Source organism: Leucoraja erinacea, chromosome 35 (assembly GCF_028641065.1).
Source record: "Leucoraja erinacea ecotype New England chromosome 35, Leri_hhj_1, whole genome shotgun sequence".
Lineage (NCBI taxonomy): Eukaryota > Metazoa > Chordata > Chondrichthyes > Rajiformes > Rajidae > Leucoraja > Leucoraja erinaceus.
This window is the reverse complement of record NC_073411.1, coordinates 13409784-13431764: the sequence shown is the minus strand read 5'-3', so window position 1 is coordinate 13431764 and position 21981 is coordinate 13409784. Positions and strand designations below refer to the sequence as shown.

General features: G+C 54.6%; 2 protein-coding genes across 4 annotated transcripts; one reads left to right on the top strand and one right to left on the bottom strand.

Moving 5' to 3' along the window:
* Position 1: 1 nt before the first annotated feature.
* kansl3 (KAT8 regulatory NSL complex subunit 3) lies at positions 2-20601 on the bottom strand. 3 transcript variants are annotated; one of them, XM_055662366.1, is made up of 22 exons: positions 20263-20599; positions 19358-19528; positions 17925-18015; positions 17082-17267; positions 16459-16590; positions 15765-15881; positions 15096-15197; positions 14278-14349; positions 13531-13605; positions 12452-12609; positions 11833-11896; positions 10562-10759; positions 8682-8889; positions 8165-8242; positions 7032-7223; positions 6071-6146; positions 4750-4886; positions 4144-4226; positions 3555-3729; positions 2903-3045; positions 1104-1248; positions 2-606 (listed from the first exon to the last, which is right to left on the bottom strand). In XM_055662366.1, the coding sequence occupies exons 1-22, from the start codon at positions 20478-20480 to the stop codon at positions 227-229; spliced, it is 3201 nt and encodes a 1066-aa protein (XP_055518341.1). In that variant the 5' UTR covers positions 20481-20599; the 3' UTR covers positions 2-226. The 3 variants fall into 3 exon arrangements, with proteins under 3 accessions (XP_055518341.1, XP_055518343.1, XP_055518344.1); XM_055662368.1 differs by having other exon boundaries at positions 4750-4883; XM_055662369.1 differs by lacking the exon at positions 1104-1248 and having other exon boundaries at positions 552-606; positions 20263-20601.
* Positions 20570-21319, top strand: LOC129713292 (uncharacterized). The gene has a single exon (XM_055662243.1). The coding sequence runs from the start codon at positions 20570-20572 to the stop codon at positions 21317-21319; it is 750 nt and encodes a 249-aa protein (XP_055518218.1).
* Positions 21320-21981: the final 662 nt, after the last annotated feature.

Genomic DNA, 21981 nt, shown 5'->3' with positions numbered 1-21981 from the left:
CTTGTTTCCACAGCTCTTTATTTCTTGTTACCCTCAGAGACAGTAGTGGATGGAGCCTTGTACCACACTGGGGGTCAGCTTTAGTACCACCACTGGGGAAGATGAAGTGAGTGCTGCAGTCAACAAATCCGGCAATTATACACAGCCAGTAAAATATTACAAAAATAAGCAGTAAGCAACGACACTTGTCCCTGTCCTACAGACAGTGTGGGGGAGGTGGTGATAGTCACTGCTGCCCGCTGGTTGCCAAGGATCCCACCAGGCAGGGTGTTGCAGTAGTGTGGATGATGGTGCTCCCTTGGTCCATTACTGAGGGCACTTTGCCCAGTGTCTCTGTACTTGCAGCCCCAGTGGCCAGGCTGAACCTCTCCCCTCCTGTAGCGGCCGTGACGAGGTTGGTGGGGCCGGAGGAGCTCCTGAGGACAGGACCGACCTTGGACAGCATGCTGACGGTGGAAGGACTCATCACTGCACCCACTGTGCTCAAAGTGGGAGTCCCCAGAGTGCGCGGAGAGGACACTTCGAGAGGACTGATAATCGATTTGGTGAGGGCAGACATCTTGGCATCAGACATCACATAGAGAGTCTTGGTTGGACTTGTTGTAACTGGAAAATAAATAAGCAAACATTGAGCAGTGTACTTAACATTCAAGCATGCAGGTCCTCGATACTAGACAATGTTCCCCAAACACGCCTGCCCCAGGTTACAGCATGCAGGGGGTGTATGGATAAAAACTTAATGCTGGAGCAACTCAGCAGGCCAGGCAGCAATCTCTAGAGAAAATGGATGGGTGACATTTCAGGTTGGGATCCTTCTTTAAATTGACTGACATTAAGTTACTCCAACATTCGTAGTTGCTTGATTCTATATCAAACACAGGGTGTGCCCACATTGACTGCAGACATAGAAACATAGAATATTAAAAAAAATAGGTGCAGGAGTATGCCATTCGAGCCAGTACCGCCATTCAATATGATAATGGATGATCATTTAAAATCACTATCCCGTTCTAGCTTTTTCCCCCATATCCATTGATTCCTTTAGCTCTAAGCTAAATCTAACTCTCTCTTGAAAACACCCATTAAATTGGGTGCAGACTCACCGACAGTTGAGGAGAGACTCTGGGGGTTGGGGTTCGTCTCCAGGGGGGGCTGAGCTTTGATTGCGTCCCGTGCCGCGATCACTTTGGTCTGGTCAATGGCGCCGACACCTTGGCCTCTTGGGATTTGGAGCAGAGGGTCCGAGCACTGCAGAGAGGAAACAGCATCAGGGTGAGTTTAGTTTAGAGATGCAGCGCGGAAACATGCCCTTTGGCCCACCCAGTCACACTAGTTCTATGCTATCCCACTTTGATACACACCAGGGGCAATTTACAGAAACCAATTAAAAATCAGTCACCCAACTCACAGGTTGTGAGTCTGTGGAATTCTCTGCCTCAGAGGCCGGTTCTCTGGCTACTTTCAAGAAAGAGGGCTCTTAAAGATAGCTGAGTCAGGGGATATGGGGAGAAGGCAGGAACAGGGTACTGATTGGGCATGATCAGCCATCATCACATTGAATGGCAGTGCTGGCTCGAAGGGCCGAACGGCTTACTTCTGCACCTATTGTCTATTGTCATAACCTCTGCACCGTTACCCTGCAGTGAACTTCCAACCCCATACGCCAGAGATTCCAATCGTCCTCCAAGTGAGAATAACACAGTAAGAACGACCCATGTCTCTGAGTTTGGTCGACTGGGGGACCTGGTTAATGGCAACCGGAGGTAGCTGTTCAGCCTCCAGCACTGTCTCACCACCAACATACAATACAAATTTATTGTCATTTGAACCTCAAGAGAAGTTCAAACGAAATTTGGTTTCTGCAGTCATACAACAAGAAAAGAACCAAGACACACAAACAACCATCACAGTGAATCTCCTCCTCACTGTGATGGAAGGCAAAGTCTTGGCTCTCCCCTGTGTTCCATTCTTCTCCCAATGTTAAAGCCCCCAGCGGACGATGGCAAGTCCCGCGTCCGTTAAGGCAACTCGGATGGGAGAAGTTGCCATTGCGAGGTTGAGGGTGACCCGGAGCAGACCATCAGACCATCCTCACTGTATCTCCAATCCAGCAGTTCAATACCCGTCCTAACAGCTATTCATCAAACTTGGCCAGAACATGATCTACTGATGCAAGGTTTTGTGTGGAGGGGGAACTCGGCGTGAGGGAGCTTTCTTACTCCACTGAACAACAGGCCTCCCTGCTCCAGAACCTCCCACGTCAGTGAAAACGCTACCAGTCAGTAAATGCGTCCGTTCTATAGATACAATGAACTGCAGATGCTGGTTTACAACAAAAAAAAGACACCGAGTGCTGGAGTAGCATCTCTGGAGAACATGGATAAGTGACGGTTTGGGTCGGGGCCCTTCTTCAGACCTGAAACGGGTCTCAACCTGAAACTTCACCTATCCATGTTCTTCAGCGAAGCTGCCTGACCCGCTGAGTTACTCCAGCACTCTGTGTCTTCTATTGAATTGTGTGTTTGCTTGTGGGGGTCACCGAGTCCACAGCGACCCACGGTCACCCCTACACCAGTTCTATCCCACACACACACTAGGGACAATTTACACAAGATAATTAACCTGAAGTCTGGAGAAGGGCCTTGATCCGAAACATCACCCCTTCCCTCTATCCGGAGATGCTGCCTGTCCCGCTGAGTTTCCTCAGCATTCTGTGTCTACCTACAAGCCCGCACGTCTTTGGAGTGTGGGAGGAAACTGAAGCACCCGCTGGAATCTCACGCTGTCACAGGGGGAACGTGCAAACTCCACACAGCTCGAGTGAACACCTCGTGCCACTAACTCCCGCGGTTGCAAGCTGTTCTTTTTAAACCCAGTAACACCAGGAGGAGCGGCCACTCACCTGCTGGGGCTGGGGCCCTCTCACCTCCGTCTCCGTCCCCTCCAGCACCAGGGTGCCGGCGGCAGTGCCGGGCTGGTTCAGGGTGGGTCCGCGGACAGCCTGGGCCCTCAGCGTCACCGTGATAGTGGTGGGAGGCTTGACGCCTGGCATGAGGGAGGACAACACACGGGGTCAATGCAAGGTCAAAGCCAGGCAATTGTGCATTACCGAGCCAATCCCACATCCCCGTCAGGGGTGGAGCTGGGGGAGCGCTGCCCAGTTGGTGGAGGGGGGGGGGGGGGGGGGGTCTGTGGGGGTGTGAGAGAGAGGTGTGGTTGCGCATGAGGGGTGGGTGGTCGTATAGTTGCTCGGGTTGTGCAGGGCGTGTGCGTGTGCCGTGTGTGTGTGTGTGCGCGCGTGCGTGTGTGCGTGTGCAGGGCATGTGTGTGTGTGTGTGCATGTGCAGGGCGTGTGCGTGCGTGTGCATGTGCAGGGCGTGTGCAGGGCGTGTGCGTGCGTGTGCAGGGCGTGTGCGTGCGTGCGTGTGTGTCTGTGGTGTGGGGGGTGTGCGTGTGCAGGGCGTGTGCGTGCGTGTGCAGGGCGTGTGCGTGCGTGCGTGTGCAGGGCGTGTGCGTGCGTGTGTGTGTCTGTGGTGTGGGCCGTGCTGCTCTACCTGTTGTGGTGCTGGTGCCGGCGGTGCCGGTGAGCTTAGCCAGGCCCCCGTTGCTGATCAGCTGCTGGATGGCGCTGGGTTTGGCGACCGGCATCGCCGCAGCAGGGGAGGCGATGGTCCTCACGATGGGAGTGGAAGTGACCGGGACAAGACCCGCACCCTTCACATTGCCCGCCTGCAGCAACAACACAGCCCGTTAACCCACACCTGCCCGACTGCCCCATATCCTCACACCCACCCCCCTCATTCCTCACTCCCCCTCACTACCCTTCCCCCCGTCACTCCTCCTCCCCCCCCCACTCACACCTTCCCCCATATCCTCACACCCACCCCCCCCTCATTCCTCACTCCCCCTCACTACCCTTCCCCCCGTCACTCCTCCTCCCCCCCCACTCACACCTTCCCCCATATCCTCACCCCCTCACTCCCCCTCCACCCCTCACTCTCACCCCCCCCCCCCCTTCACACTCTCACCCCCCCCCCCACTCTGACACCACCCCACTCCCCCTCATTCAAACCCTTCCACCCCAGGCTGTGACAGTGACAGTGGGGAGGCCGGGCTGGGCCTGAGACGTGAGCCGTGCTGTACCTGGCCGGTGGTGCTGGCCTTGGTTCCCATGTCCTGCAGACTGAAGCTCAGGCCCTGGAGCAGGCTGCTGGCAGACGGAGCCCCTGCATACAAAGCCCACAGTTTAGTTTAGAGACACAGCTCGGAGACAGGGCCTTCGCAGCCGCCCACAACCACCCGTACACGAGCTCAATCCTACACACATCAGGGACAATTAAACATTGGCTATCAAACTTTACAACTGCTCCCCTTCTGTTGTGGGGTAGACTGAGACTGACCCCCCCCCCCCCCCCCCCAATCTCTGCACATCCCCAAAGCCTTTCCACTCATCATTTTAATTTCATGTTTCATGTACTTTGTGTTTTTATTAATTTCCCTTCCTGGGATAAATAAAGTTCTATCGTATCGTCACCTGGTCTGAGGAAGGGTCTCGACCCGAAACCTCACCCATTCCTTCTATCCGGAGATGCTGCCTGTCCCACTGAGTTACTCCAGTACTTGGTGTCGGCCTATAAACCTGCACGTCTTTGGGATGTGGGAGGAAACCCACACGGTCACAGGAAGAACGTGCAAACTCCACACAGACAGCAGGGGATGGGAGGGGAGGGGTGGGTCAGAGCCACCTACCTGGCGTGGCGGGGCCCAGGTGAGCCTGGGCTGGCTGTGTGGAGCCGGGGGCAGCGGTCACTCTGGCCTGGATGGTGTGGAAGGCGCTGGTGTTGGTGGGCAGGGCGGCAGTGGTCACCGTGGCACCGGGGCAGCTGCTGAACGAGTCACCGCGGCCACAGGGAGAGAACAAGGAGTCAGTGGGCTGTACGGCACGGGGACACACCCACCACCCACACCACCGGGGCCGACTGGGCTGGTCCCCTTGGCCTGCATTCCGATTCAATTTTTTAATTTAATTGTCATTGTCAGTGTACAGTACAGAGACAACGAAATGCATTTAGCATCTCCCTTGAAGAGCGACATAGCAAACGATTTGAATAAAAAATAAATAATAAGTGTCCGGGGGGGGGTGATTGGCAGTCACCGAGGTACGTTGTTTAGTAGAGTGACAGCCGCCGGAAAGAAGCTGTTCCTTGACCTGCTGGTTCGGCAACGGAGAGACCTGTAGCGCCTCCCGGATGGTAGGAGGGTAGTTGCTATTTTTCCCATTCTAGGGAGACACAGGGCGTCGCGGTGTGCCCGCGCCGCCGCCATTTTGGTCAAGATGGACCCCAGAGTAATCCCACGATATAACGTACCATGGTGGGGGGTGTATATACACACACATGCATCACTAATCCTCCCACACACACACATCACCGATCGCATGTCCCCCCTACACACACAGACACACACACCGTACACATAGACACCAGACATACATACACACACACACACCAACAACAATAGCACAAAAAGACAAAACCTTTGCCCCCAAGTCTATGTGGTTGCGAGCTTATTTGGAGGTTGTTGGGAAGAAGCTGCTCTTGAACCTGGGCGTTACAGTTCCCAGGCTCCTATACCTTCCCCCCCTGTGGCAGGGTTGCAATGAGAAGGTGGCCAGCGTGGTATGGCCACATTAGTTGCCCCCACACAGTCCACAGTCCACAGTCATAGAATAAAGGGGAGGTCATTTAAGACTGAGGTGAGAATAAACTTTTCAGCCAGAGAGTTGTGAATTTGTGGAATTCCGTGCCACAGAGGGCAGTGGAGGCCAAGTCACTGGATGGAGTTAAGAGAGTTAGATGGAGCTCTAGGGGCTAGTGGAGTCAAGGGATATGGGGAGAAGGCAGGCATGGGTTATTGATTGGGGACGATCAGCCATGATCACAATGAATGGCGGTGCTGGCTGGAAGAGCCGAATGGCCTCCTCCTGCACCTATTTTCTATGTCTCTGGCGCTGTTCTACCCACTGTGCCACCCTCCACATACACCAGTTACACGGGCCCCGTCCACTTACCTCTGACTGGCGAGCAACTCCTTGGTGACGGAGGCTGGCTGGCTGACGGAGAGGGTCAAGGGCTTTGGGGCACCGCCTGTCAGGAGGGAGGGACACACACGCGAGGTCAGCACTGCCGTGGGTTTGCCCAACTTCCCCGCGGCACCATCACCAACCCTCACAAACACCGGGCCCAAACTCCCCAGCCCACACCCCCGTCACCCACTGCCCCACACACCGCACGCCTGGGGGGGGGAGGGGAGCACACCAAGAATGTTCTGAGTTCTCCAGACCAGAGAGAACATTGTTCCACACCGCTTTAGATAGACGGGCACAATGTAATGCAAGAGCTGGTTTATTAAAAAAAAACACACAAAGCGCTGGAGTAACTCAGTGGGTCAGGCAGCATCTGTGGGGAACATGGATAGGTGTTGTTTCATGTCGAGAAGCTCCAGTCTAACGTAGGGTCTCAACACGAAACTTCACCTACTCAGTCCTCCAGAGACGCTGTCAGACCCGCTGAGTTACTCCAGCATGCTGTGTCTTTTTTTGTAAGATAGGCAGGGAATGGAGAGATATTGGTCACTCCATTCCCTGAGTGGTGAATATCTGGAACTCTCTGCCACAGAGGGTAGTTGAGGCCAGTTCATTGGCTATATTTAAGAGGGAGTTAGATGTGGCCCTTGTGGCCAAGGGGATCAGAGGGTATGGAGAGAAGGCAGGTACGGGATACTGAGTTGGATGATCAGCCATGATCATATGTCACGTGCAGGGAGTTTGACTTTCAGCACGGATATTGTGGGCCGAAGGGCCTGTTCTGTGTTCTATCACTGCACTTACACTCCAGGCACCTCCACCTGGTCTATTCTCCAGTGTCTCATCATCCCCAACCCTTCCCCCAAACTACAGCCCTCTTGTTGGGCCCCTGCACCACAGGGACCGTGGGGTCGGGAGAGCGGTGCCCAGCAGCGGCAGAGCTCACCGTCCTTGGCTCCAGCATAGGGCAGGGCGGTGGAGGCCGGCACGTCTCCGTGGGACAGGATGGTCACCTTGATCTTGGCCTTCTTGGCGGGTTTGGAGACGAGGGGCGTGGGGCTCGTGGCCTGCCGTCGCTTCAGCTGCGCCTTAGCGTCGTCCTTGTCCCCGACATCCTGCGGCTCCGATGTCACAGGTACTGTAGGGGGCAACACAGCGCTGGGCGTTAGCGGCACCGGCGGGGACTGGCGCACGGTACATCACTACCGGGCATTTGCCGCACCAGGAACATAACACTTACAGCCGGAACAGCACCGGGAGTTGCGGCACCAGGCACGAGGCTGACGTTGGGGAACATCGCACGTACAACAGTATCGCACAGGAACAGGCCCTTCGGCCCACAATATCTGTGCTAAACACAATGCCAAAATCATCTCTCGTCTCTCCGCATGTGATCCATAGCCCTCTATTCCCTGCATGTCCATGTGCCTTTCAAAAAACCTGTCAAACACCACGATCGTATCTGCCCCCACCACCATCTTGCCCCACACATCTCCATTCAACATTGCCCCTCTCCCCTTAAAGTTAAGCCCTCTAGTATTTGATTTGTTCCATCCTGGGTAAAAAATTCTGACTATGCCTCTCATAATTCTATACACTTCCATCAGGTCTCCCTGCAACCTCCAGTGCTCCAGAGAAAACAATCCAAGTTTGTCCAACCTCTCCCTGTAACTAATGCCCTCTAATCCAGGCAACATCGTGGTAAACCTCCCCTGCACCCTCTCCTGAGCCTCCAGTAATGGGGTGACTGGGTATGAGATCAGCAATTACATCATAAAATGAGGCAGCGGACATGAGGGGTCGAATGGCCTGTTCCTGCTTCTACCTCTAGCACGGCGGACTGCGCCATGGGCTTGCGGCTCAGGGAAAGACTGCGCTCGCCAGCAGGTCAGGGGTCACCTGCAGCACAGGTGGGCTGCGGCACTGGGGAGGGGGGGTGGGCTGCACTGTCAGCAACACTGTGTGGGAAGGAACTGCAGATACGGAGACTGAGGGTCAGGGGAGAGGACACACACGCACACACAAAAATAAACACATACACACACACACACTCAGAAACAAACACACACACATACTCACCGAAGACGCAGGATGAGTTGGCCGGACTGGAATTCTTCTTCACCAGCACGTTCTGCTTCAGGAATGCAGCAAACTGAGCTGAAACCAAGGACACAGACATCAGTAAACCACAGAGGACAGAGCCGCATGTATCTTAGTGCATTATTGTCACATTTCAGTTCAGAGAGTTGTGAGTCGGTGGAATTCTCTGCCTCAGAATGGAGGCCGGTTCTCTAGATACTTTCCAGAGAGAGCTAGATAGGGCCGCCATTCAATGTGATCATGGCTGATCATCCACAATCAGTACCCCGTTCCTGCCTTCTCCCCATATCCCCTGACTCCGCTATCTTTAAGAGCCCTATCTAGCTCTTTCTTGAAAGTATCCAGAGAGCCGCCCTCGGAGGCAGAGAATTCCACAGACAACTCTCTGTGTGAAAAAGTGTTTCCTTGTCTCCGTTCTAAATGGCTTACCCCTTATTCTTAAATAGTATCCCCTGGTTCTAGACTCCACCAACATGGGGAGAGAAGCAGTGATTACCTTGAGCTTGTTTCTGGGTGAGGACAGTGCCGGTCTTCTGCATGTGCTGTTTGAGGATGTGTGAGAACTGGGCGGAGAGGCTGGGCGACTGGCTGGCAGCGGTGGCCGTGGCAGTGATCAGGCTGGCCTTCTGGGCCGGGGACAGGGACAGGGACGCGCTCTTTGTCTTCGGGCTGGAGGTGGGGCTGCTCGACACGCTCGACGTTCCCTGCACAGGGTTCAACAACGTTAGACATTAAAGGAGCTGTGCAGCACAGAAACAGGCCCTTCGGCCCACCACCTCCATGCTGACCAACAATGGCGGCAAACTGGCCGAGATCCATTTGCCTGCATTTTGGCCTTTACCGCTCAATTGCTGGCATGGTGGAGCAGCGGTAGAGTTGCTGCCTCACAGCGGCAGAGACCCGGGTTGGATCCTGACCACTGGTGTTGCCTGTACTGAGCTGTATTGTGTTCCTTTATTGTCATTCAGACTTTTCAGTCTGAACGAAATTTCATTTTGCCTTGCAGTCATAACATAGAATAAGATAACAAAACACACAATAAACACAGGTTTAACATCCACCACAGTGAGTTCACCAGGCACCTCCTCACTGTGATGGAAGGCAAAAGTCTGAAAGTCCTTGTCTCTTCCCTCCTTATTCTCCCTCTGCGCTGAGGCGATCCAGGCTTCCGATGTTGGGACCCCGGCGGGTGATGGTAAGTAAGTCCCGCCCGCGGCTGAATCCGAGCTCCACGTGACCAGTTTGCATGTGACGTGCGTGGGTTTGCTCCGGTGCTCCACTTTCCTCCCACATCTCAAAGACGTGCAGGTTTGTAGGCTAATTGGCTTGGTATAAATCCAACATTGTCCCTAATGTGCGTAGGGTAGTGTTAATGTGAGGGGATCGCTGGTCGGCACGAACCTGGCGGGACGAAGGGCCTGTTTCCACGCTGTATCTCTAAACTAAATTATCCACATATCTGCCCAAATGTGTTTTGAAGTCGTCATTGTGCCCATTGGATGAAGTGATTTGAAGCCTTTAGACGTCTTGTGTCGTCTCCTGGGCAGTTTGAGGCCGGCACTAAATGCTGGATGTGCCAAGGATAACTGTATGTACTGTGTGAATTTACAGAAAACGCAATGTAATCATGGCAGGGTAATCATCTTGTCAGGCTGTTGGCTGATGCATGAATATTGGCAAAAGTCCACGAGGAAATCTCAGCTGTTTATGAACGAACTGCAGATGCTGGAAAAATTGAAGATCGACAAAAATGCTGGAGAAACTCAGCGGGTGAGGCAGCATCTATGGAGCAAAGGAATAGGTGACGTTTCGGGTCTCGACCCGAAACGTCACCTATTCCTTCGCTCCATAGATGCTGCCTCACCAGCTGAGTTTCTCCAGCATTTTTGTCTACCTAGGAAAACTCAGCTGGTTAGTTTTGGGGGATTTTTACACTTTAGAGATACAGCGTGGACACAGGCCCTTCGGCCCACCAAGCCCTGCTGACCAGCGATCACCATGTACACTAGCACTGTCCGACACACACTAGGGTCAATTTGCGCTTTGCAGAAGCCAATTAACTGGCGAACCTGCCGTCTTTGGAATGTGGGAGGAAACCGGAGCACCCGGAGAAAACCCACACAGTTCACGGGGAGAACGTGCAAAGTCCTTACAGACAGCACCCGTGGCCAGGATGGAGTACGAGTCTCCGGCGCTGTGAGGCAGCAACTCTACTTCTGCAGTGGAGGGGGGGTGTGCAGAGACGGCACAGTTTGAACCCACGGCCTTCGCTACTGATCACAGAGCCGGAGGAGAGGAGTGCGATGGGCGACTGGGAGCAGGTCAGTGAGCTCGGGGATGGGGTGGGGGGGGGGGGGTGAATGTCACGCGACTCACCTCTGAGCCAGAGGGAGAGACCGGGACGCGGCTGAACGGGGACGCGGGCCGGCTGTTCCTCTCCGACAGCTCGAAGGCCAAGTCCCGCCGCGTGTCCCGACATCTCCTCTTCTTGTCCAGGTCAACCTCCTTGGCCTCAAAACCCGCCTGCGACTCGCTCTTGGTCAGCACACCGGTCAGGAAGTCGCCTATTTCATCCTGAGGTGAAGAGATGGACAATGAACGCGGGGCTATCAACAACTCCTCCCAAGATACGGAGGCAGCAACTGCAGATGCAGAAGTGCTTCTCTGCTCCTTTTCCAGCTTTAAAACACTTTTCCTATAACATGGTGACCAAAACTGAACACAATACCCTAAACGTAGCCACAGCAATGTCTTAAACAATTGTAACATGACCTCCCAACTATATGACACAAAATGCTGGAGAAACTCAATGGGACAATCAGCATCTCTGGAGAGAAGGAATGGGTGGCGTTTCTTCATGACGTACACTTGGAACACTGAAAAGACGACAAAAAGTGGTAAACACTGCCCAGTCCATCATCGGCTCTGACCTCCCTTTCATCGAGGGGATCTATCGCAGTCGCTGCCTCAAAAAGGCTGGCAGTATCATCAAGGACCCACATCATCCTGGCCACACTCATCTCCCTGCTACCTTCAGGTAGAAGATACAGGAGCCTGAAGACTGCAACGACCAGGTTCAGGAATAGCTGCTTCCCCACAGCCATCAGGCTATTAAACCTGGCTCGGACAAAACTCTGAACATTAATAACCCATTATCTGTTATTTATCAGTTTATTTATTCATGTGTGTATATATTTATATAATGGTATATGGACACACTGATCTGTTTTGAAGTCAATGCCTACTATGTTCTGTTGTGCTGAAGCAAAGCAAGAATTTCATTGTCCTATCAGGGACACATGACAATAAACTCTCTTGAATCTTGACAATTAACTAAAGTAAACTACACAGTGTGCAGAGAGAAGGTTGCCCCTAAAATCTTTCCCCTCTCACCTTAACTCTGGTTCTTGATTCCCCTACTCTGTGCACAAGATTGTGCATTTACCCAATCTATTCTCTAAAGATCACATACATCTCTATACAAACACCCCTCATCCTCCTGTGCTCCAAGGAATAAAGTCCCAGCCGACACAGCCCGTCCCTACAGCTCAGACCCATGAGTTCTGGTATATGCGGTAAATCCGCTCTGCACCCTTTCCAGCTGAACGGCAACCTCACAGCACAGGTGTGTCAGGGGACAGACTCACCTGGATGCACCTGTCCACCATGCTCTGCGTTAGACCCTCCATCTTCTTCTTTGCTTTGCTGATCCTGCGGTGGAGAAAGTCAGCGTGAGGTGAGACCCCCAAGCAGCTAAACCCTCTCCCCTTGGTCTGCCTCAGAGGGCGGTGGAGGCCTGTTCTCTGGATGCTTTCATGAGAGAGCTAGATAGGGCTCTTAAAAATAGCGGAGTCAGGGGATATGGGGAGAAGGCAGGAACGGGGTACTGATTGGGGATGATCAGCCATGATCACATTGAATGGCGGTGCTGGCTCGAAGGGCCGAATGGCCTACTCCTGCACCTATTGTCTATTGGTCCCCAGACCCATCAAGACAGCTCGTCACCGTGGGGTTAAGGAAGGCAGGGCCAGAAACATGGACAATAGGTGCAGGAGTTGGTGCAGGAGCGTGAAGGTCGAAGACAGTCGCTGAAAGGTCGCGTCAGTGGGACAGGCCCTTAGTGATCTTTGAAGTTGACCTCCAAGAGCAAGCAGGGGCCAAATCTCACTGGGGTTGGCACCACAGAGACTGGAGCATCAACAGTCCCGGTGTGAGGATTGAACCCTCGGCCCCAAGCTTGGAACAGCATGGCAGTGGCGCGGTTACCTGAGATTATCGTCAGCACCACCAACTATCACCAGGCTGTTTTCAGCCCGCAGCTTCTCCCGGAAATCCTCAATGGAGTCGGCATTGCACTGCACAGAGTTCTGGCCAATCACAAACAGCACGGGCGTCTTCATGTCCAGCAGAGGGTCATCTACATCCTGAACAGAGACGTCCAGAGTATTAGATAGCACGGGGGCACACAGCAGCCTGGCTCAGGAACTGCCCCTTCCCAGTGACAGACGGCAGACTGGGCTCAGGAATCCCAGACACACAGGGCAAGTCTAGTTCAGGAACAGCTTCCTCCCACCAGCCAGTGTCCGTCAGCAGCACAGCACAGCACTGCCCTCAGTTGTGGCAATGTGACAAGCTTGATGCGTTTACCTCTCTATGCACCGGTGAATGTGGGGAGGGTGGGAGGTGCGGAGGGTGAGATGAGGGGAGGGTGAGATGTGGGGAGGGTGGGAGGTGCGGAGGGGGAGATGTGGGGAGGGTGAGATGTGGGGAGGGTGAGATGTGGGGAGGGTGAGATGTGGGGAGGGTGAGATGTGGGGAGGGTGGGAGGTGAGAGCTGGGGCACAGTGCTAGTAACCCGATCCAGTCCCTCAGCAAATACTCACACACAGGGTTTCTGCTACCCGCTGTGGCCACCCAGTCTCAAACACGCCGTACCTGCTCGAGTCCAACGCACTAACCTACCAGCTTGGAAACTGGCTCTTCGGCCCAACCTGCCCATCTCTGCATGATACCTTCCACGTGACGAGAGTCATTACTAATTTGTTTTATTTCAAATCCAATTCAGACTGTCCCTGCCCTGAGAGTATGTGACAGCAGAGTGCAGGGAGAGCGTTACTTTGTACTCACCCTGTTCTATCCTCGAGAACATCACTCATAAAATAGAAGATAAAACTGTACTGCACAGGAACAGGCCTATCAGTCCACAATGTCTGTGCCAAGCATGATGCCAAGGCCCACGTTACCAGCCATGTCTCAAAGTGTAAAGTAACATGCCATTTTTAAGCACCACTGCTTCCTCCAAATATACTTTTACCCCAAAAGAAATTAAACAAGTGGCCACTCACTCCTCTTGGTCCTTCTACCGTGAGAAGAGGGAATCCGAGGCAAACTACGGCAGACACAAACTCCATCACCGAGACCTGCAGAGAAACAAGCGGAAGGCAGCATCAGGCAGAGTCAGTGTCGGCACGGACAGCCCTCCCGTTACGGATTCGGTGGGGTGTTCACTCCGTGAAAACGCGTGTAGGACAATTTCCCGTAACGCAAAGCCACGTTTCACGACGCATGCACAGATAATGCAAGTTGAAAATAATAAATCGGTTTTGATCAATTCACTTTTTTTCTTTCCATTCAAGTCACAGGAGAGCAAATTTTATTCCACATCTCAACTGTGGTTTTGCATGTTGTGGGGGTGGGGCTTGCTGGTCTAGTGACTACACACCAGCATCTACTTCACATTGTCTGGGAAACACCTCGAAAGATCCCTAAGTTGGAAAGGGATGCAAAATAAATCTCTGTAATTCACTGAGCGGTTAGCAGCTTGCTTTTCACCCATGTTTTTTAGGCACCGGCAGTTTGCAGTAATATTAGCCGAACACATGGACACACAAGGAACTGCTGATGCTGGTTTACAAAAATAAAAGCGCTGGAGGAACTCAGTAAGCAGCATGTAAGGTGTGTACAAAGCTGCCGTGTAAACTAACACAAGGACATGGTTTCATCCCAGACGGAGGATACCAGAGATGAGCAATTCATCAGAAGGAGACAGCTTACTAAGTGTGAACCCAGACCGCACAGTCCTAGCTACTTACATGACAAGCCACGAGAGCAGCCACGTTCCACCCCATCAGTACAATCGGTCGGCTCGGAAAGTGAGTCTGCAGCTGCAAGAGAGAGATATACCGACCGATTAGAATGTGTACTGGGCACCTCGAGCTGGGTGGGAGCTAACTAAAATGCCCTACATCCAAACGCTGCAAATCCAGATGCCGTCCTCTACAGATGTATGGTAGAGTACTGACTGGGTGCATCGCGACCAACACACATTTGCCTGCCCTGGTAAACATCTAGAGCTCCCATTAGCTGCCTTTCCGGTAACGGGAGAGTCTAGGACCAGATGGGAACAGCTTCAGAATAAAATGAGATAAGGAGAAATGTCTTAATCCAAAAGGTGGTGAATCTGCGGAATCCATTGCAACATACGGCAGTGGAGGCCAAGTCAATGGATATTTCTAAAATGGAGATTGACAGGTTCTTGATTAGTAAAGGTATCTAAGGTTATGGCGTTAAGGCAGGAGAATTGGGATGGGAGGGTAAAATAAATCAGCCATGATCAAATGGCGTGCCCACTCGATGGGCCGAATGGTCTAATTCTGCACCTATTTTATGATCTCAGATGTCCTCTGAGTGAGGGCTATATGTATGTATTTATGTATGTACTACCAATGTAAAGCACTTTGGCCAACGAGAGTTGTTTTTTAAATGTGCTACGTAAATAAAAGTGACTTGACTTGATCTATGTTCTTAGAATGACCATGAGCAGACAGACAGTGGGATTATCGGACTGTGTGGGTTCAGGCTCCATGGGGCCCCTGTGGTCACTAAGTGGAGCATCGATCGCAGCACCAACCTCCAGGACCTTTGTGCGGACGGCCCCAATCATGTGCTCCAGGCACTGGGACACGCTCACTCCAGAGCCGCCGTTGACAATGTGCATGGTGACCGGGATTACCTGTAGGACAAGGAACAGTGGTCACACTCGCGCCCACGGCCAGCCCCACCCTCGACACCGACTCTACCCTGACCCTCACCACTCACACCCGAACCTGACACGCAGCACTCACACCTTAGCCCGCGGCCAGCCTGACCGTCCCCTCCCCATCCCCCCCAGACACACACACACACACTCACAGCACCGCAGGCAACTCCTGGGGCTGCCCCCACCCACACGGGGTCCCTACTGCCCCATGTAAACAAATTGCACCCCCCCCCCCTCCACACTCTGCCCCAACCCTGCCAGCAGCCCCCTCCTCCACGCACCCTATGTTCCCTATTCCCAACATCTGCCCCCTCTCAATCCCTCATCACCCCAACCCCTCCTCCCCACCCTGAATGAAGGCGTTGTTACTGCCCAGCCCAGCCCAGCCAAGCCGACACACTAAAGGTGATCAATCACCTCTCCCCATCCGACAGAGATGCGCGCGCACACACACGCAGCACAAACACGCGTGCGCACACACACACACGCATGCACACACACACAGCACAAACAGACACACCACACACACACACCACTGACCTTTCCCAAACAGGACAGCTGGGACAACCAGAATCGGGTCCTGCGTGAGGCAGAGGCCATGTTATTCGTGGGGCCGCCAGGAGCGATGAGAAGCAATGGGGCACCTGGGACCTTAGTCTGCCGGGGAGAGAACAAGCATTAAAACCCGACAGGGTCTTATCTGTGTGCACCGTCTCACTGTGACCGCGTGGGTTTCCTCCGGGTGCTCCGGTTTCCCTCCACATTCGAAAGGCGTGTGTATTTGCAGGTCAATGGTGTGTAGGGAGTGGGTGAGAAAGTGGGATAACATGGTGATCGATGGTCGATGTGGACTCGGTGGGGCAGAGCCCATTGCCATGCTGTATCTTTAAACTAAACTGAACCTCAAGTAGTGGTCAAAATGTGTGGGAAAGACCTGCAAATATGAATCGAACGTAGACACAAAATGCTGGTGAAACTCAGCGGGACAGGCAGTATCTCTGGAGAGAAGGAATGGTGTATGTTTCGGGTCGGAAAAAGAGTCTCGACCCTATTCCTTTTCTCAGACGCACAAAATTTCCAAGAGGTGTTTATCCCCCTAGATGCCACCCTGACCTGTGTGTAACTCATGGGAATGTTGTGGGACAAGACTCGGCGGTAACTCACGGGCTTGTTGTGGGACCAGACTCGGGGTAACTCACAGGCTTGTTGTGGGACCAGACTCGGGGTAACTCACGGGCTTGTTGTGGGACAAGACTCCGACAGCAGGATCCCACGGTCGCTTCAGCAACAAGGGCAGGGCCTCGGCACCGGCTGCCCCAGACTTGGCCGTGGACGAGATGATCATTTTATCGATCAGCGTTGGCAGCTGTAGTAAAACATCCAGAGAGGGAGCAGAGGATGAGGGTAACACGTGGTGGCACCGTCAACTCAAGTAAACCACGGTTCCGACGGCACGTGGGGCGTGTAGGGAACAGAACAGGATCTTTGGTGAACAGAGAGCCTCTGGGCATTAGACACCTAAATAAACTGGGCATTACGGGAAACGGCAGAGAGATTAACAGCGAGAGGGCAGCAACAGGGTCTGCATGCAGTCGCCAACTGTGTATTCCAGTAAGATAAGGAGGTAGGAGCAGAGCAAACCTCTCATTCAGAGAGAGCATTCGGAACAGAACACAAAGTACTGGAGTTACTCAGTGGCTCAGGCAGCATTTCTGGAGAACTCTGGATAGGTGACGTTTCGAGTCGGCACCCTTGCTCCAACACTCTGTGTCCTTTTACATTACTGTGTGCTCTGTCCTAGAGGGGCGAGGAGCCCAGTGGGGCCAGCGCGCGAGGAGCAGGAGCATCCATCCATACCTTGCACTTGAGGGTCTGGAGGACATCGAGGTACGCGGCCAGCATGGAGAGGCTGAGCGTATCCACCAGGGTGGTGTGCAGCCACTGCGTCAGCTTGGTGTCCCAGTTCAGGCTGGCCAGGGCCTGGCGGATGCGGCGAGCGCACTTGTCCACTGCGATTCTCCGTAGCACCGGCTCGTTGCTGGCCTGCAAACAGTTTCCGGTCTCACAGTGACCACCGATATCAGGGGAGCAGTAACTATCCACGGCAGTGCAGGGGGTGCAAGGCAGGGCCTGCTCCTCACCAGCAAACTGGGCACATCATTGTGTTTAAGAAGGAACTGCAGATGCTGGAAAATCGAAGGTAGACAAAAGTGCTGGAGAAACTCAGCGGGTGCAGCAGCATCTATGTGGAGCGAAGGAAATAGGCACCGTTTCAGGCCGAAACCCTTCCGGGTTTCGGCCTGAAACGTTGCCTATTTCCTTCAGTTTGAAGAAGTGTTTTGGCCCGAAACGTTGCCTATTTCCTTCGCTCCATAGATGCTGCTGCATTCGCTGAGTTTCTCCAGCACTTTTGTCTACCTGAGCACATCATTGTTCCCAGTCTCCCGTTACCAAGTGCTTTGCTTCCCCCCCAGTCTCCCAAAACCGGGGGGACTTCATTGCTTGCCATCTTGCAGGTAATATGGAGAATATGTGGCGCTCCCAGTCAGACACCCAAGCCTCTGGCTCAGTGCCAGGCATCCAGCTAGCCAGCTCTGGTCGACCGTGTGTGTCCCCCTCCCTCCCTCCCCTCCCCTTCTCGCCCATCCATGAGTTAGTGAGAGCCGACATTAACCGGGGCAGCTGACCACGCACACTCACCCCTTCGTTGGCCAGCCTGGCCAAGCGGTCCGAGTACAGCACCTTCACGATTTTGTTGAACAGCTTGTTCTGCGCCACACTCCACCCTGATCTGGAGGGGGGGGGAAAGAGGGAGACCATGTGTCAGGTGGAGCCGGAGACAGGAGCAGCGATCAGCCATCGAGCACCCGGTGTCGCGGGGAAGACGGGAGCGGTGGGCCGCAGACAGCGAGGCGGCAGCTTCTGACTCCAGCAACCGATTTGAGTGTAACGCGGCACAGCACAGCAAGCTGAGACCATTCAGTCTTCACGCCTGACCTACCATTCAATGGGTCAGCGGTACATCACTGTCAGTGTGTAGGAAGGAACTGCAGATGCTGGTTTAAACCCAAGAGAGACACAAAATGCTGGAGTAACTCAGCGGGACAGGCAGCATTTCTGGAGAGAAGGAATGGGTGACGTTTCAGGTCGAGACCTATCTTCAGACGTTACAGTCATGTGTACCCTAGCACAGTGGCATTATTTTCTGCATAAGGTTCAGTGTCTATCCTAGCATACATGAAGCAGACTCGTACCAAGTACCAGAGTGTGAGACATTGGACCACACAAGAGTTGCCATTTAGATCTTGGTGAATCCACAGCCTCATCTCAAACCCAGAATCCCCAACAATTCTAGATTTCAAAGTCTTTATTGTTTGATTACTTCAACAAGTGTGAGGTTTCCAGAGCAGCAGCCCGACCCCCCCTGGGAAAGGCCAGTAGTGCGCTACGCGTGTGTGTCACCCGCTCACACTCATTCGATGTTATTCCACTTTCACATCCACTCCCCTGCACACTAGGCGGCAAGTTACAGAGGGTCAATTAACCTGTAAACCCGCACGTCTTTGGGATGTGGGAGGAAACTGGAGCACCTGAAGGAAGCCCACGCAGTCACAGGGAGAAATGTACAAACTCCACACGGACAGGGGTCGAGGTCAGGATGGAACTTGGGTCCCTGGTGCTGCGCCACAGTGTGGCGCACTTTGACAATAGACAAGAGGTGCAGGTGTAGGCCATTTGGCCCTTCGAGCCAGCACCTCCATTCAATGTGATCATGGCTGATCATGCACAATCAGTACCCCGTTCCTGACTTCTCTCCATATCCCCTGACTACGCTATTTTTAAGAGCCCTATCTATCTCTCTCTTGAAAGCATCCAGAGAACCTGCCTCCATAGCCCTCTGAGGCAAAGAATTCCACAGACTCACAACTCTCCATGAGAAAAAGTGTTTCCTCGTCTCCGTTCTAAATGGCTTACTCCTTATTCTTGAACTGTGGCCCCTGGATCGTGATTTGAGATTGTGAACCAGGGATTGGTTGGCTATGGGGAGTGAGTGGGTCTAGGCACAGCGATGCAGTAACCGATCTACCGGCGAGGTGCGCGGAGATCACCACGTGGTGACGGGGAGCTCTTACCTGCTGATGTGCTCCTCCCAGTCGTCAGGTGGGAGCGGGGCGTCCGTGTCTGACCTGGCGAAGATGACATGCCGCTCACATTCATTCATCACGCTCCATGCCTTCTGGTTGTCGTAAAGAGGGGTCGGTGTTGGAACTACCGTCTCCACATCCACAGACACCTCACAGTCGCTGTAAAACGCAAGGTTGCTCAGATGTATTCAGGTATCAACACAAAGCAGAACCGGCTAGAAATAAACTGAAGAAGTGTCTCGACCCGAAAGGTCACCCATTCCTTCTATCCATTATATGCCCCAGTGCAAATCATCCTCAGAGGTAGACACAAAATGCTGGAGTAACTCAGCAGGACAGGCAGCATGGAGGGGAGATGGGGAGGAGGTGGAGGGGGGAGGAAGGGAGGAGGTGGAGGGGGGAGGAAGGGAGGGGGGGGGGAGGAGGGGAAGCGGAGGGGGGAGGGAAGGGGAGGGAAGGAGGTGGAGGGGGGGATGGAGAGGGGGAGGAGAGGGAAGGGGGAAGAGGAGGAGGGAGGGCGAAGAGGAGGGAGGGGGGAGGAGGAGGAGGGGAGGGCGAAGAGGAGGGAGGGGGAAGAGGAGGGAGGGGGGGGGAGGAGGGGAGGGGAAGAGGAGGGAGGGGAAGAGGAGGGAGTGGGGGAGTTTGGAGAGAGGGGAGGTGGGGAGGAGGTGGAGAGGGGGGGGGAGGTTGAGAGGGGGTGGGGAGGGAGGGGGAGGAGAGGGAGGAGGGATGGAGGGAGGGATGGGGGGAAGAGGATGGAGGGAGGGATGGGGGGAGGAAGAGGGAGGGAGGGATGGGGGAAAGATGAGGGGAGGAGGGGATAGAGGGAGGGGGGAAGAGGAGAAAGGGAGTGGGGAGAGAGGAAGGGGTGGCGCGGCCGTTCGGCCCCTCACCTGGTGCTGTCAGGGTGCCGCCGCGGGGTGAGGAAGAGCCTGCGTGCGGGCCGGGAGCCGCCGGCCTCGGGGTGCGCGCTCCAGGGTTTGGCGTAACTGTGGTCGAGGAAGACGAGGTCGAGCTCCCGCTCGTGGGCCGACAGTTGCTGCAGCAGCGAGGCGCCCATCCGCCTTGCCGAGCCCTGCAGGTCCCGCTCGCCGCCGCCGCGGCAGCACATCGAGCCGGCCTCCCGAGCCCGGCCGCAGCGCTCGGCTCCGCTCCGGCACTAACTCAGGCCCAGGCCTCAGGTGTAGGCCTCGCAGCAAAATGGCCGCAGCTCCCCCACTGGCCGGCCGCCCACAGCCCCGCCCACACCCCACAGCCCCGCCCACACCCCACAGCCCCGCCCACACCCCACAGCCCCGCCCACATCCTACAGCCCCGCCCACACCCCACAGCGCCCCCACTGGCCGCCCGCCCACATCTCACAGCCCCGCCCACATGCCACACAGCGCCCCCACTGGCCGCCCGCCCACATCCCACAGCTCCGGCCACACCGCCAGCACTCCAGCTACAGCGCCCCCACTGGTCGCCCCGCCCACACAGCGCCCCCACTGGTCACCCGCCGCCCCCACAGCGCCCCCCACTGGCCGCCCGCCCCACATCCCACAGCCCCGCCCACACCCCACAGCCCCGCCCGCCCACAGCCCCGCCCACACCCCACAGCCCCGCCCACACCCCACAGCCCCGCCCACACCCCCACAGCCCCGCCCACATCTCACAGCCCCCGCCCACACCCCACAGCCCCGCCCACATCCCACAACGCCCCCACTGGCCGCCCGCCCACATCCCACACCCCACAGCCCCCCGCCCACACCCCACAGCGCCCCCACTGGCCGCCCGCCCACAGCGCCCCCACTGGCCGCCCTCCGCCCACAGCGCCCCCACTGGTCACTCGCCGCCCACAGCGCCCACACTGGTCACTCGCCGCCCACAGCGCCCCCACCGGGAGACACTGGCCACCCCCTGCCAACAGCGCCACCCAGAGACACGGTACACCTGCATTCCTTCCTCTAGTTTCACAATTCACAACTCTTCAATCCTGTTGTCTGTCTCATACCCTCTGCCTCTACATCTCTGGCCTTTGTCCAACCATCTGCCTACCAACTCCCTCCTGTACACTGACAATGACAATAAATTGAATCATTTCATTTCATTTCTCCTCTCACCTACTGTATCAACCTACTACTTGCCAGGCTCTGTCCTGCCCATTCCTTGCAGTTTTCTTCTCTCTATAATCAGTCCAGAGATGAGTGCTGTCACCCATCCATATTCTCCAGCATGATGTGCCTTAGGTGCTGTGTTACTCCAGCACTTTGTCGTTTTTTTTGTGTGTTGTAAACCAGCACCTGCAGTTCCTTGTTTCTAAAAGGCTGTACATTTGCTATCAGGATTGCAATGTCATAAGACACAAAAAGCTGGAGTAACTCAGCAGGACAAGCAGCATCTCTGAAGTGAAGGAATAGGTGACGTTTTGGGCCGCGACCCTTCTTCACACCGTGCATTAGGGTTCATAACGCATAGCAATGTAGGACTGTATAGCATTAACGAGCTATCCTGATGGAGCAATGGTTTCCCAAAGGAATAATAAACACCAGGACATTAGTTGGATCTTTCTCGGTTGCAGGCAGAAGTGCCATAAAAGAGGATTGGTTGTCGAGGATGGGTCCAAATCTTGT

Bases quoted from the DNA above. Each gene is read 5' to 3' on its own strand.
- kansl3 (XM_055662366.1), bottom strand. From the start codon at position 20,480: ATGTGCTGCCGCGGCGGCGGCGAGCGGGACCTGCAGGGCTCGGCAAGG. The intron at 13,606-14,277 runs GTAAGTAGCTAG...GTTTCTCTGCAG, and splicing joins CTGCTCTCGTGGCTTGTCAT to GTCTCGGTGATGGAGTTTGT. The intron at 6,147-7,031 runs GTGAGCTCTGCC...CCCTCCTGACAG, and splicing joins CTATGCTGGAGCCAAGGACG to GCGGTGCCCCAAAGCCCTTG.
- LOC129713292 (XM_055662243.1), top strand. From the start codon at position 20,570: ATGGCCGCAGCTCCCCCACTGGCCGGCCGCCCACAGCCCCGCCCACAC.